The 13,574-nt window shown below is 37.0% G+C and overlaps 1 protein-coding gene across 1 annotated transcript; it reads left to right on the top strand.

Annotated features, from left to right (window-relative positions):
• Positions 1-5,231: 5,231 nt before the first annotated feature.
• Positions 5,232-13,471, top strand: stk3 (serine/threonine kinase 3 (STE20 homolog, yeast)). The gene is made up of 11 exons (XM_067425864.1): positions 5,232-5,420; positions 5,714-5,794; positions 5,880-6,008; positions 6,104-6,218; positions 6,653-6,817; positions 10,475-10,642; positions 10,725-10,862; positions 10,988-11,113; positions 11,198-11,399; positions 11,483-11,655; positions 11,942-13,471. Exons 1-11 carry the CDS (start codon positions 5,398-5,400, stop codon positions 12,098-12,100), a joined length of 1,479 nt encoding a protein of 492 aa, XP_067281965.1. The 5' UTR covers positions 5,232-5,397; the 3' UTR covers positions 12,101-13,471.
• The last annotated feature ends 103 nt before the right edge of the window (positions 13,472-13,574 follow it).

The following is a 13,574-nucleotide window of genomic DNA, read 5'->3' as shown; positions in this document are numbered from 1 at the left end:
AAAATATCAGACATTCTAACTGAATCAGCATCTTTCAGCCAATGATTAATGGGCTTCCCTGATAGCTGTCCTTCCTAGTCCTCCCCAGTTGAAGGCAGTCCTGAGACACGACAGACAGACAGACAGACAGACAGACAGACAGACAGACAGACAGACAGACAGACAGACAGACAGACAGACAGACAGACAGACAGACAGACAGACAGACAGACAGACAGACAGACAGACAGACAGACAGACAGACAGACAGACAGACAGATAGATAGATAGATAGATAGATAGATAGATAGATAGATAGATAGATAGATAGATAGATAGATAGATAGATAGATAGATAGAAAGAAACACACATGACTGTTCTTTTCTCCACTGTCCCCCTGATGGCATCCTAACCCAATAATCAGTTGCTAGGCAGCACTTCGACCCAATGTAGGCCCCTTGCCAGAGATTGGCTGCTTAGTTGCAGCCATGTCAACTACCTTGGGGCCATGATGAGTGACAAACTGCCCACACTACTGTATGCAGCAATAGACTGCCCTCTTCTGGGCGAAGAAGGACCTACATTCTGCATCATTACAAAAAATTAAGCCTTGCCAGTTATTCAAGCAAAAGGGAACTTCTCGCACGCTATAGGAAGATTTCTTTGCACAAACATCTGAAACGCACGGCCGGAAAGCTGTGTCTAAAAATGCGAGGAGCGCTTTTTTTATACTAATTTGAACTCTCTTTTTTATCTCCTTGTACTTGAAAGAACAAATTAGCACATCCTATTAAAGATAGACATTCATGTCTTAAGTGAACATAAATAGTTGAGAAAGAAGACGTATGAATGTAGTATCAGTAGCCTATGGAACTAAATAAAAAATAAAAATTGCAACTCAGAATTCAGACTCTCACAATTGCGAGTTGTAAAGTCACAATTCTGACTTTTTTTCTCACAATTGTGAGTTATTAAAGTTGCAATATAAAGTGATATAAAGTCAGAATTCTGACTGAGAAATAGTCAGAATTGTGAGTGACTTTATATTACGCATTTGCAAGTTTATATCTCAGAATTCTGACTTTATAACTCTCAATTGTGAGAAAAAAAAGTCTTAATTGTGACTATCACACAATTGCGAGTTACTATCTCAGAATTGTGACTTTATATCACGCAATTGCGAGAAAAAAACTCAAAAGTTTTTTGCAATAACTATTTATTATTATTTTTTATTTTGTGCCGGAAACGGGCTTCCATAGCCTTTTTTTTTTTTTTTTTTTTTTTTTATTGAAGATGATATTGGGTACAAAGGTGCAAAACCAACAATATACAAACAAATATTAATACAGATATACCATAGGGCTTCCATAGCCTTGGATCCGTGCAGTAAAGGTGGGTGATGCAATCTTGGGTGATGCAGTCGTTACTCCACTGCTTTTTCATATTAAACTATGTTATTCCCTTAACCAAGACGAGTTGATACACACCTCTCTCGTCTCAGTGCGTGCACTTAATTGCTCTGACGCGCGGTGACGATCTGATAGCATTTAGCTTTAGCCCACTAAGCCCAGTTCATTCATTAGGTACCAAACAGAGATCAAGTTAGAAGCCACCAAACACCTCCACGTATTTCCCTATTTAAATACAGTAACACGAATAGTTAAACGATCAAGTCTGGTGACAGAAAATAAAACGTGGCGCTTTTCTAAGCAGGTTTGAAAGGATAACTATAATGTATGGCGGAATAGCACTTCTGAGAGTACTTCGACTCGGCGCAGTAAAAAGTCACGCCTGAAAAATCCTCCGTCACAACACCCCCTCCGTCTCATTTCCGTCAATTGGAGGAGAGGATTTTTCAGGTGTGACTTTTTACTGCGCCGAGTCAAAGTACTCTCAGGCCTCGTCCACACGAAGCCAGCGCTTTCCTTATCCAATCTTTTTTTTTCCTCGTTTCAAGAAATGTCTGCGTCCATGCGAGATTAAGAAAACGGACTAAAAACGATGTAGTTTGCATGCCAGGCCAGTGTGTGGCGCTGTAATTCTGCCACAGAAATACACTTAAAACGGAGAAGAAGAGTTGTGGCTAGAAGGGGTAAAGCAGTGGTCGGAGGTGAGGCAAAATCTCACAATAAAATAACAATAAATACATTTACTACTTAATAGATGTGTTTTATTAATGCCTACACCTACCCCAACCCAATACATACCCTTACAATAATGCAGATACGTTAATTAAATGACGCAATATTAATGTGCGCATGCCCAGTGCCTGTAGTTGTATCCCTTAACTCTTCACCGTGCACCGTAGTGTGATTACATCACCGTTTCAGAAAATATACGGATTCGCTGTACACACGAAGACGGAAGATGATCGTTTTCAGATTTACCCGCTTTGGGACCCGGTTTTGAAAAATATCGGATTCATGCTTCTAAAACGCCGGATCCGTGTGGACGGAACGCTGATACGGTACAAAATGTAATACGTATACAGCTAAACGCGTCTCCGTGTGGACGGGGCCTCAGAAGTGCTATTCCGCCATACATTATAGTTATCCTCCATACATATCATTAAGCTATTCATGTAACTGCATTTAAATAGGGGAAACGTGGAGGTGTTTAGTCGTTTCTAACTTGATCTCTGTTTGGTACCATAGTGAATGAACTGGGCTTAGTGGGCTAAGCTAACTGCTATCAAAATGTCCGCCCGTCAGACCGATTAAGTGCATGCACTGAGACAAGAGTATGTATCAAATCATCTTAGTAAAGGGAATAACAGCGGTGGAGTATCTCTTTAGGTGAAACCAATGTGTTACTATGGTAAACCAGGTTGAATGTTCAATGAAAAAGTAATCTCTTACATCCCAAAGAACAAACACAGTTCTCATGAACAACTCGATAGCAAGATAATGACATTCCAACTAACGAATATATTACAACTGTGACAAGATTAGAGGGTTATATCGATCACTAAAAGAGGAACCAAAGGAAACAAACATATATTAGGAGTAAGTTATATTATCTTACTTTTCAGACACATTGCGAGCTGACACTTGAAACAGACAGTGGAGGAAGTTTAGACACTCCAGGCTTATACACAGTTGGGGAGCTAGCATATATTAGTTATGTGAAACAAAACAAAACCAATGTTACTCGCCTATCAAGAAGAAATGAAGGCCTTCCCGCTCCTTGAGTTCTCTCCAGCTCTGGAAAACTGATACTTCTTGCTAGACAGTAAGCCTTCTTTTGTTCCATATAGACATTTTCTACATTTGTTATTTTTTATCTATCTCTCTCTTTCTGTCATCGCTCTGCTAATGTCTGTCCTGTGTGTCATGTATTTTGAATAATGGCGTGCACGGAGCTCTCTTTTCATCATCATTAGTAGCCATGCCCCTTACTGCTGATTGGCTACATGTTTTTGTGGTACTTAGCCAGAGACACTTATAAAAAGCCAGTTTTTAAATAACACTTACCCCACCTTTAATGTTAATCAAACCACAAATGGAATCACTAACTGCTCTTTTTTTTTACTTTAATAAGAATTACTCTATGCTTATTTTTTTAGCTACAGGTGAAGACAGGCATTATTTTGCATTTGATTACTTTATTAAAGTTCTGTACCTGAAAACTAACTGTAAGACCTACTTGAGGAGTCGGACAGTAATGGAGTACAGTACTTAAGTACAATTTTGAGGGATCTGTACTTTACTCGAGTATCATTTTTGGGGAGTACTCAGGACTTTACTCAAGTACAGTTGAGAGGCATATATTGTACTCTTTTTTTCACTATACATTTCTATCCATAACCATAAGTACCCATTACTACTTCTAAAGAAAAAAAAAAGGAAAAAAAAGAAAATTCTCAGAAACCCTCAATTTGTTGTTTCCCTTTCAAACATGATTGGATTGTGCAGGCACCACTGATTAGGACAGCCTATCAGCAAACACCTTCAGCTTTCCACCAAAGTCAAGTCCATGGTCAGATTAAGATAAGAGACAAACCATGGACGAAACAATGGATGAAGACGCAGCAGATCCATCCCAGGAATGTGCCAAACCCGTGATGTTCTTGAGTATGCGATGTGTTTAACACAGTCAGGTTCAAATGTGGGTGCAAAAAATCCATTAAAACTCTAGCAGATGTTTGTCAGAGCGTTGCCATTTTGCTATTGCCTTTTGGGCAAGTGAGAAATGTTAAATAAAGCAACATAATAAAAAGATGAAAATTGACTTGCTTTTACTTTTAATTCCGTTTACATTCTCCAATGTATTAACATTTTTCATAACTCCATGTAGGACGTTTCTGTACTGTTCAATAACTGTCCTTAAAAATGATAATTGCTCACATACCGATTCTGGTTTGTGAACAAGAGGACTAGCGGGGTGACAGTGAATTGACCCAGGGTTGTTCTCTAGAGAACAGGAACAAACTAACTGAACATAATTGCCACAGTTTCACAGACAAGAATTAAGCCTAGTCCCAGATAAAAATGTATGTTTGAGCTTTCTTTGTCTTAAAATATGTCAGTGCCATTCATTGTTATGTCTCAAGATGCACATCGGTAATGTTTTTATAGGTCATGGTTATAAAAGCTACATAAATATCCTGATTGAACTAAGGCCTCATCCTGGTTTCATCTAAACAAAGTGTGTCTATATCACCTTATTTCTCTCCCTAGGAACAAGCGAGTGAATAATTGTGTTTTTATCTCTCTGTGGGGGCATTAAAACATATATATCTATATATGTATATGTAAGTATATATACGTATATGTATGTGTATATATATATTTATACACATACAAGGGTGAAATGATGGATATTTTATATATGTATGTATGTATGTATGTATGTATGTATGTATGTATGTATCTGTTTTCTGTTCACCACACCATCAGCTCTGTTTCTGTTCTGTTTTCTGTGTTGGGTGATTGTTTGTAGTATTCTATATTTTTACTTGTTATTCTTTTTTTTGTTTGTTTGTTTGTTTTTTCCCCCTTTGTTGCACTTTGAGATTCTTCGGAATGAAAAGTGCATTATAAATAAAATCTATTATTTTATATATATATATATATATATATATATATATATATATATATATATATATATATATATATATATATATATATATATATAAAATGTAACCGAATTGTGTATTTTATAACCAATGGATATCAACCTAAACGATTGGGAATTCAGTCCAACATTCGCGAGACTTTTATTTTGAAGTGCATTTTACAATGGAAAATCCCACACGTCAGCGCACTTCACGTCGTTGTTAGCGGCAAGGAAAGACCGATAGCAGTGCTTCCTGAAAGTCCAAACAAAACATGCGTTATTGTTGTTTTCTTTAGGTTTTTAACAAACAAACTGTTTAAAATTAATCGGAAAATACCTATTCATTTTGAATAACAAAAATGGAGCATTCGGTGCCCAAAAAGTAAGTGAAATGGCCAGCTCGGCTAAACGGTTATCAACCAAGCTAATATTTACAGGCCTCATCTCATCAACCAAACCTAAACTTCTGATCCTTGAACGAAATAGAAAAGATTGTGTGGTTGATATTATATTGATGTTCGTAGTTATATCTACAAGATTAACGCTTGTACGTAGTCTGGCTTAGAGTTGTTGTTTTAATTGGTTATTTAGGTTTGGGTTGCATTATAACTGCGAGTATCTGAACGCATGACGTTTTATGCACTAAATAAAGTACTATTGTCTTGTCCATGACAGTAAGCTGAAGAAACTCAGTGAAGACAGTCTTACAAAGCAGCCAGAGGAAGTATTTGATGTCCTTGAAAAACTTGGAGAAGGGTGTGTACCAATCTTACGCTTAAGTGATATTAAATATATTTTTTGTATGAAATATTCACATAATGAATGTTTTTTTTTTGTTCAGATCATATGGCAGTGTTTTTAAAGCCATCCACAAGGAGTCAGGCCAGGTGGTGGCCATTAAACAGGTTCCTGTCGAATCAGACCTGCAGGAAATCATTAAAGAGATCTCCATAATGCAGCAATGTGACAGGTAAAGATGTCCATGAATCAATAATAGTAGCATTTTAATAATATATTGTTACTGGGCTTATATAAAGTACTTCTCAATTACTCGTATTTTAACAGTCCTTATGTGGTGAAGTACTATGGCAGTTATTTCAAGAACACAGATCTGTGGATTGTGATGGAGTACTGCGGCGCTGGATCGGTGTCTGATATCATCAGGCTGCGCAACAAAACAGTAAAATATTAACTATTAACTACAAATGCCCTATCCCCATGCTTCAAGAGTTGGTTTACACAAAAATTTCAGTGATTAATTACTCACCCTCATGTCAATCCAAACCTGTAAGATCTTCGTTCATCTTTGGAACACAAATTAAAGTATATGTGATGAAATACTAGCTTTCTGATTTTACATAGACGGCAGTAGTAGTAATGACAGTAAAAAAAAGTGGTTTAAATTTTAATGTTAAGAATACTTTTTGTGTGCTAAAACAATCAAAAATAAAACCTTTATTCAACAATCTTATTGCTGAATAAAGTTATTTTTGTTTATTTTTTTTATCTTAATTTCTGTTCTGGAAATGAACTAAGGAACAATATGAGGGTGAGTAATTAAGGACTGAAATAAAAAAATTGGGGTGAACTAAAAAAAAAAATTATTCTTACAAGCTCACCGAGGATGAAATCGCCACAGTCCTGAAATCCACCTTAAAAGGTCTGGAATATCTTCATTTCATGAGGAAAATCCACAGGGACATCAAAGCCGGGAATATTCTTCTCAACACAGAAGGCCATGCCAAACTAGCTGATTTCGGAGTGGCTGGACAACTTACCGTGAGTATTAAAACCATCTGCTGTCTGAAAAAGATCTTTATTTTATATAGCGCCTTTAAAAAGAGAATCTCAAAGATCATCTCATCTAGGTGTGTAAACAGTTAAAAGTTCCGATAAGTAATGAGGCGCAAAGCCATGAAGGCCTTGTAAGTCAGCATGAACATTTTAAAATCAATCCGAAACCTGACAGGAAGCCAGGCAGAGATTCTAAATCTGGAGTGATGTGTTCGCTTGTCCTTGTGGAAATTCTTGCAGCTGAATTTATGTATCTATGTATGTTTCTTTTTTAAAGGTTTGGACATTAGTGCTTATTTAATATTAAGTAGAGTACTGATTTAAAAGTCGATTTATTTAGCCAAACAAAGTAATTTAGAAGCCACTCAAAATAGTCAGTGTCATGTTTGCTACTCACCCGCTGCAAAATAATCATACTTCAGTTTTCAAAAATGTATATTTATTTAACAAATTGAGTAGAAGCCTTGTCAAATGACTACCATTTCAACTTAGATGGTGGAGAAGGTGACATTAGCTACAAGGATCGAGTGAGCGATCTGTAAGCAACTAAACAGTAGTAGTATACGTAGGTAGCTTTTGAGTTGTGTTAATGATGAAGTATAGGCTAATTTAGATTTCAATTCATCAAAAGGGATTGACATAAGTATCTACTGTTGTATTTTATGACAACACTGGCAGGAAATAATATTAACCTTTGTCATTTTACACATTTTTATGTGTGCAACTTGGAGTTTCCAATACTAGCATCTTGTGTTAGATCTAGACAACACAGGGGATATAATGGTAATGATGTCTTACTAAGAAACTTTCAATTTAATCAGAAATGGGTTCGACAATCAAGATGTGGATAAAATCACTACTTACTGCTTGCAGGAATATGGTTGGAATTGGCCCTTTCTTCAGTTTTCGACGCTGAACAAAGCTTGATATTGTCCTGGTTAGAAAAACTGTCCGTGGTGAAATAGGCCAAGCAAAAAAACAACTTAGAATTAAATTGTTGCGGTATCCGATTGTAAATGGACATCAACCATGCCTGTTGACATTTTTTATCTGTGGGAAGGGTATGAAAAGTCCTCACATCTAGTGATTGGCCAATATATATTGGATTTCCGATATTTTTCCCGATATTTAAGCATTTTCCCATAATCGGGTATCGGTTTTGTAATATCGGATTTTCCGATAAATCCCCATCTTGTGGACGTTTTGAGAATTGCATACAAACACGCCATTAAAGCTACACTGTGTAACTTTTTTAGTTTGTTCTTAGCTAAAATCACTCAGTTCTTTCAAAAATATATGTGCTCATTAATGTATATTTACTTCTTTCAAGTAATAAAGTATTCTTGTAAGTTTATAATATGCCATTGAAAATACATACGGGTGAGGGGTTCGAATGCTGGTTGCCATGTTGCCCCTCCATCTTGAAAGTACATTAGCCAAAGAGGGACATACCCATAAATTCAAGCTTTGCCTTTCGCGTTTTAACACTCGATAGCACCGTGTTGAATGTGAAGAGGGGGGTTGCCATGTTAATCTTGGACTAAATCGGCCACCGTAGGAGTTAAAACAAAATCAGAATGTAGAGGAACAGAAACTATTATTCACTGGATGGTCATATACCTTTTCACCGCTAGATGGGGGAAAATATCGCACAGTGTAGCTTTAAAGGACTGCATCTGACGGGAGATATGAGTCAACAGCGGTGATCAAAGGTAAAATAACCTGCATCCCTTAATTAATAAACTTTTGTTTAACATAACAGTAATGCACAATTGAGATAACCCCAAATAAGATGTTATGAGATGATATGTATAGTTCTGTAGTTTAAGCTTGGCGCTAAGTAGAGTCAGGTAATTCGTCATCAGGTCACAATAAAGAAGTAACTTCACATGAATAAAATAAAACATCCATGAAAGAGAGCATGTTTGAAATAAAAGCGCCGACCTTATTTCTCTCTCTTTGTTTATTCATATTCGCATTCAGCCGTTCTCTCACCATACAGTTGTTGCTCCAGCATATAGGCTAGTCACGAATGTAAACAAGACCGACTCGTGTAAAACTCCTTAAATAAAATTAACGTCTGCTATAAAACATTTATATAATAAACATCTAACTAATTACAGCTCCGTGAAAATTAATTATTACGCCATGAATGAGAGCATGTCGGAAATAAAAGTGCCAAACCTATTTCTGTCTCTGTGTTTATTCTCAGTCGCATCCAGCCATTCTCTCACCGAGTTGTTGCTCCAGCATATAGGCTAGTAGTCACCGTATGTAAACAAGACCGACTCGTTTAAAACTCCTTATATTATATTAACGTCTGCTATATAACATTTAACATGATATAACAATTCGACGTTTTATAATAAACATTAAATTAATTACAGCTCTGTGAAAATGAGTTATTATGCCTATCTCTGCGAGACGCGCAAGTTAAACGCAGAGATGAAAACAGCGCTCTGTCATCAGCATAATTCAGAGACTGGCACAAACATTCATTTTGATACCGTACTACATGAGATTGACTCTTTAAGAAAAATAAACAAACCCGCAAATACATCAGCTTTTACAATGTTTGCATATTTCAGAGAATATTCACTCTTTAGTCTATTAAACACATACACCTTTTAAAACTAGTTTAAAATGAATGCTTATATTTATGTTCATATAGTTATGGGGAGTTGATGGACTCGACTCTCATTTATGTTCTCCATTTGAAAACATTAGACTTTATAAATGTATTTTGTCTGTTGTTAATATGGCTGTTTAAATAAAAAGGTAAAACAGCATTAATGTTAAAAAGACTTTGCACTGTATTTAAAAAAAACAAATTCTGACTATTTATTGATGTAAATGTCTTTTGTTCTGTATGTAAGTGAGTGAAACTGCAAAAATTACAGTGTTAAAAAAAACTCAGTTCAGTGCTGTTGCTGTAATTGTAAAAAACAGAAATAACACAACAAGTAAATATCGGTTCTATATATCGGTTATCGACACATAAACATGCAAATAATCAGTATCGGTTATAAAAAAATCAATATCGGTCGATCACTACTCACATCCACTGCACAGCCTGGAACATGACATTTATTTCCATGATCTGCCGTTTTCGCTATCCTCGCGTGATGCTTGTTTACCTGCAGTCCCGATGATTCGGCTGCTCAGTTCCACCTGACAATGAAGGCTGGCATGCAAATGTTGGGGGCATACAAATTAATGATCCAAGCAATTTCGTCACAGTTTGCGTTATGTTGAAAATAGCCTGTTTTTCCATGGTGTTCTTCACAAACAAGATTTACATATGGAGGAGGAGGCAATGGTGTTTTAGACTCAATGTATGCGCTGTCCATGTACTGAACTCTTGTTATTTAACTATGGCAAGGTTAATTCAATTTATTCATTCTAGGGCACCATTAAAAAGGACAAGGTTTCGACCCCAAAGGGACGAAGCCTGATGATGACTCTTTGGGGTTGAAACATTGTCCTTTTTTTGGGAGCAGCAATAGCAGTGTGCAGATATTTGTTTACTTTGATTTATGCTCTATTGAATCTAGCACCTGCAAAAGTTTTACTGGATGTGCACACATTTTCCCTTTTTACATGAATTAATGTAATCATGTTTATTTATACTGACCACATTAGGACACAATGGCTAAGAGGAACACGGTTATTGGGACACCCTTCTGGATGGCCCCCGAGGTGATCCAGGAGATCGGGTACAACTGTGTGGCAGATATCTGGTCTCTCGGCATCACGTCCATAGAAATGGCGGAAGGAAAGCCTCCTTATGCAGACATCCATCCAATGAGAGTGAGTGGAACACACTGAGTTGTCGTTGACTTGAAATTGACAAAAAAATGGATAGTGACTCTGTCTGCTTTTGTGTCATCAGGCTATTTTTATGATTCCCACAAACCCTCCACCCACATTCCGCAAGCCAGAGCTGTGGAGTGACGAATTCACAGATTTTGTGAAGAAATGTCTGGTGAAGAACCCAGAGCAGAGAGCAACGGCCACTCAGCTGCTGCAGGTGTGGGAAGAGCCTCGTATTAACTGATAGTTCCTGTTTGTGTTTCATGTGGTTAAGTTTGGGACTTTTACATGAAGTAGTTTTTATAAACATCTAGTATACTTTGCATTTTGTCTGTTTGGCAGCATCCCTTTATAACCAGTGCTAAGCCAGTGACCATCCTGCGGGACCTGATCACAGAGGCCATGGAGATGAAGATCAAGAGACAACAGGAGCAGCAGAGAGAGCTGGAGGAGGATGACGAGAACTCTGTGAGTTGCATATCAGTTGTTTAGTTTTACGATGAGCTCAGCATTTTATTTTGAGCTGATGTCATATGTGACCGCATTCTACAGGAGGAGGAAGTGGAAGTAGATTCCCACACCATGGTGAAGTCTGGTCCAGAGAGCGCCGGCACCATGCGGGCCTCGGGCACCATGAGCGACGGCGCTCAGACCATGATCGAGCACGGCAGCACCATGCTGGAGTCTGACCTGGGCACCATGGTCATCAACAGCGATGATGAGGAAGAAGAGGAAGATCTCGGCTCAATGAGGAGTGAGCCTTTGCGTCTTTGTTTTAATAAACATTTTTGTGGCTGTTTGAGAAATGTATAATCTGATGTTTTACCCTCTAAATAGGAAATCCTACATCTCAGCAAATTCAGCGTCCATCTTTCATGGACTACTTTGACAAGCAGGACTCAAATAAAGCACAAGAGGGCTATAATCACAACCAGCAGGACCCGTGTTTAATTTCCAAGACTGCTTTCCCCGATAATTGGAAAGTGCCACAAGATGGAGATTTTGATTTTGTAAGTGCTTTGATGGTTGTTTGATTACAATCATATTCCTTTTTTTAAATATATATATATATATATATATATATATATATATATATATATATCTCATTCAATTAAATATTTCTTAAATAGACTGCTGCAATTAACATTTAGTCAGATTCTCTAGTAAATTACATTATTTTGTTTAGTTGTCTATTCAGAATTATCTAAAACCGTGGTTCTCAATTCATCCACAATCAAGCAGCTCTATTTGTATGTGTAAAGCTGATTAAAATGAATTTGTTTTCTGTCTATGTAGCTCAAAAACCTTGATTTTGAAGAGCTCCAGATGCGTCTTACTGCTCTGGACCCCATGATGGAGCGAGAGATTGAGGAACTGCGGCAGCGCTACACGGCTAAAAGGCAGCCCATTCTTGATGCCATGGATGCCAAGAAACGCCGGCAGCAGAACTTCTAACCGACTTCACAGATGCTGAAGCTTACCAAGCTGGCTGGCCAGATCTTATGTCCCCTCTGGTGTTCAATCTTTGTACTGATGCATCTTATTCTACACTCCTGCTGTTTGTACATTTGAAGGAGGTCCCAGCAGAAGTATAAAATCAAGATATAATATTGGATGAATATTTTTTTTGTTTCTTTAGAATTCAAAGGTCACGTGTTAAAATATTAGGAGTTCATCTTAAATAGAGCATATTGAGTCACACCCTCGCAATATTATGAAGTTTAGTCTTTTTGTTCTCTAATTTCCAAAAACTAATTCAGCCATCTCTACATATGTGGTTAATACTTTCTTAATACTGTTAATTAAGCCAAGGTGAAAATAACTGTGAAAATGTGGATGTTTTGCGGCTGAATTTATAAGAAATGCTGGTTGAACTGCTGCAAAGTAAATTTTAGGTGTGAATGGATTATTAAACCAAAGACAATCAAAAGTAGAGAATGCCTTAGAGTGCTTGTTAACCCTCTTTTTGAAGTTTGCATCACTAAGCTTTTGCTTAGTATTCTGCTAATATGGGACCACGTTACAGTAAGGATCTTTTTACTAGAATTAATTTGGAGAGAAACAGGACCATTACTGCAGCTTTGTTTCCCATTCCATCAAAATCCCTCTTCAGCTCAAAGTAAGGTTTGAAACATCTGTCCCCAGCTTTGTAAATATGCATGGCTTATTTATGCTGAATGTCACTTTCTCCATTTCTGAATGTTTCTGTGTGTCGTCTTCCTTGTTTTTTTCACTGCCACTGACTCTTTGATAAAGTGTGGCAAATGTTTGTGTGAGGAAGTGAGAACTACTTTTCCTGTGCCCCATTTTAAAGTTCTCGCTTTATCTCAGGGGTTACTCTTCTGGTCTTTTTCAAAGATTTCAATGCAGTGATTTTGTTTCTCATTATGGTAATGGTACCATCATTACTAACCCTTTTGAGTTTCTCCATGTCTACCAAAAGCAATACAGCAACTCAAGGGCATAGTAATGTGACAATGCCAGTAATGTGAATGGCTTAAAATGTTGCTAAATCTTGTAAGAGAAGAAGAAATAGTTTTAAAATGAATATAGCAAAGTTCATGTCCTGATTGTGGACTGATGATGTCTAAGAATCGGAGCTGGTTTGAAGTACAGTCTGTTAGAAAAAAGAAAAAAGCTTATTGAGATAGTTAGGGATGTTACCAATGCCTTATATTTCCTGTGAGTTATATCAGTTTGTTTCATACTCTGACATTTACATAGGCACGTTTTTACTGAACACTCTAATTTATTGTGCATTATTCATATTGTATGTATTTTTTTGCACTCTGCATAGAGTTTTTGAATAAAGGTCAGTTACTTGTCTCCTTAAACCTCACGTGGACTTCTTTAACAACATATTTTATCTATTTTATTTATTTTATACAGAAAAACCTGGACATAAGAGGGAAATTAAAATTGTTATTGT

Source organism: Pseudorasbora parva, chromosome 19, assembly GCF_024679245.1.
Source record: "Pseudorasbora parva isolate DD20220531a chromosome 19, ASM2467924v1, whole genome shotgun sequence".
NCBI lineage: Eukaryota > Metazoa > Chordata > Actinopteri > Cypriniformes > Gobionidae > Pseudorasbora > Pseudorasbora parva.
Note: the sequence above shows the minus strand (reverse complement) of the source record. Positions and strands in the feature narration are given on the sequence as shown.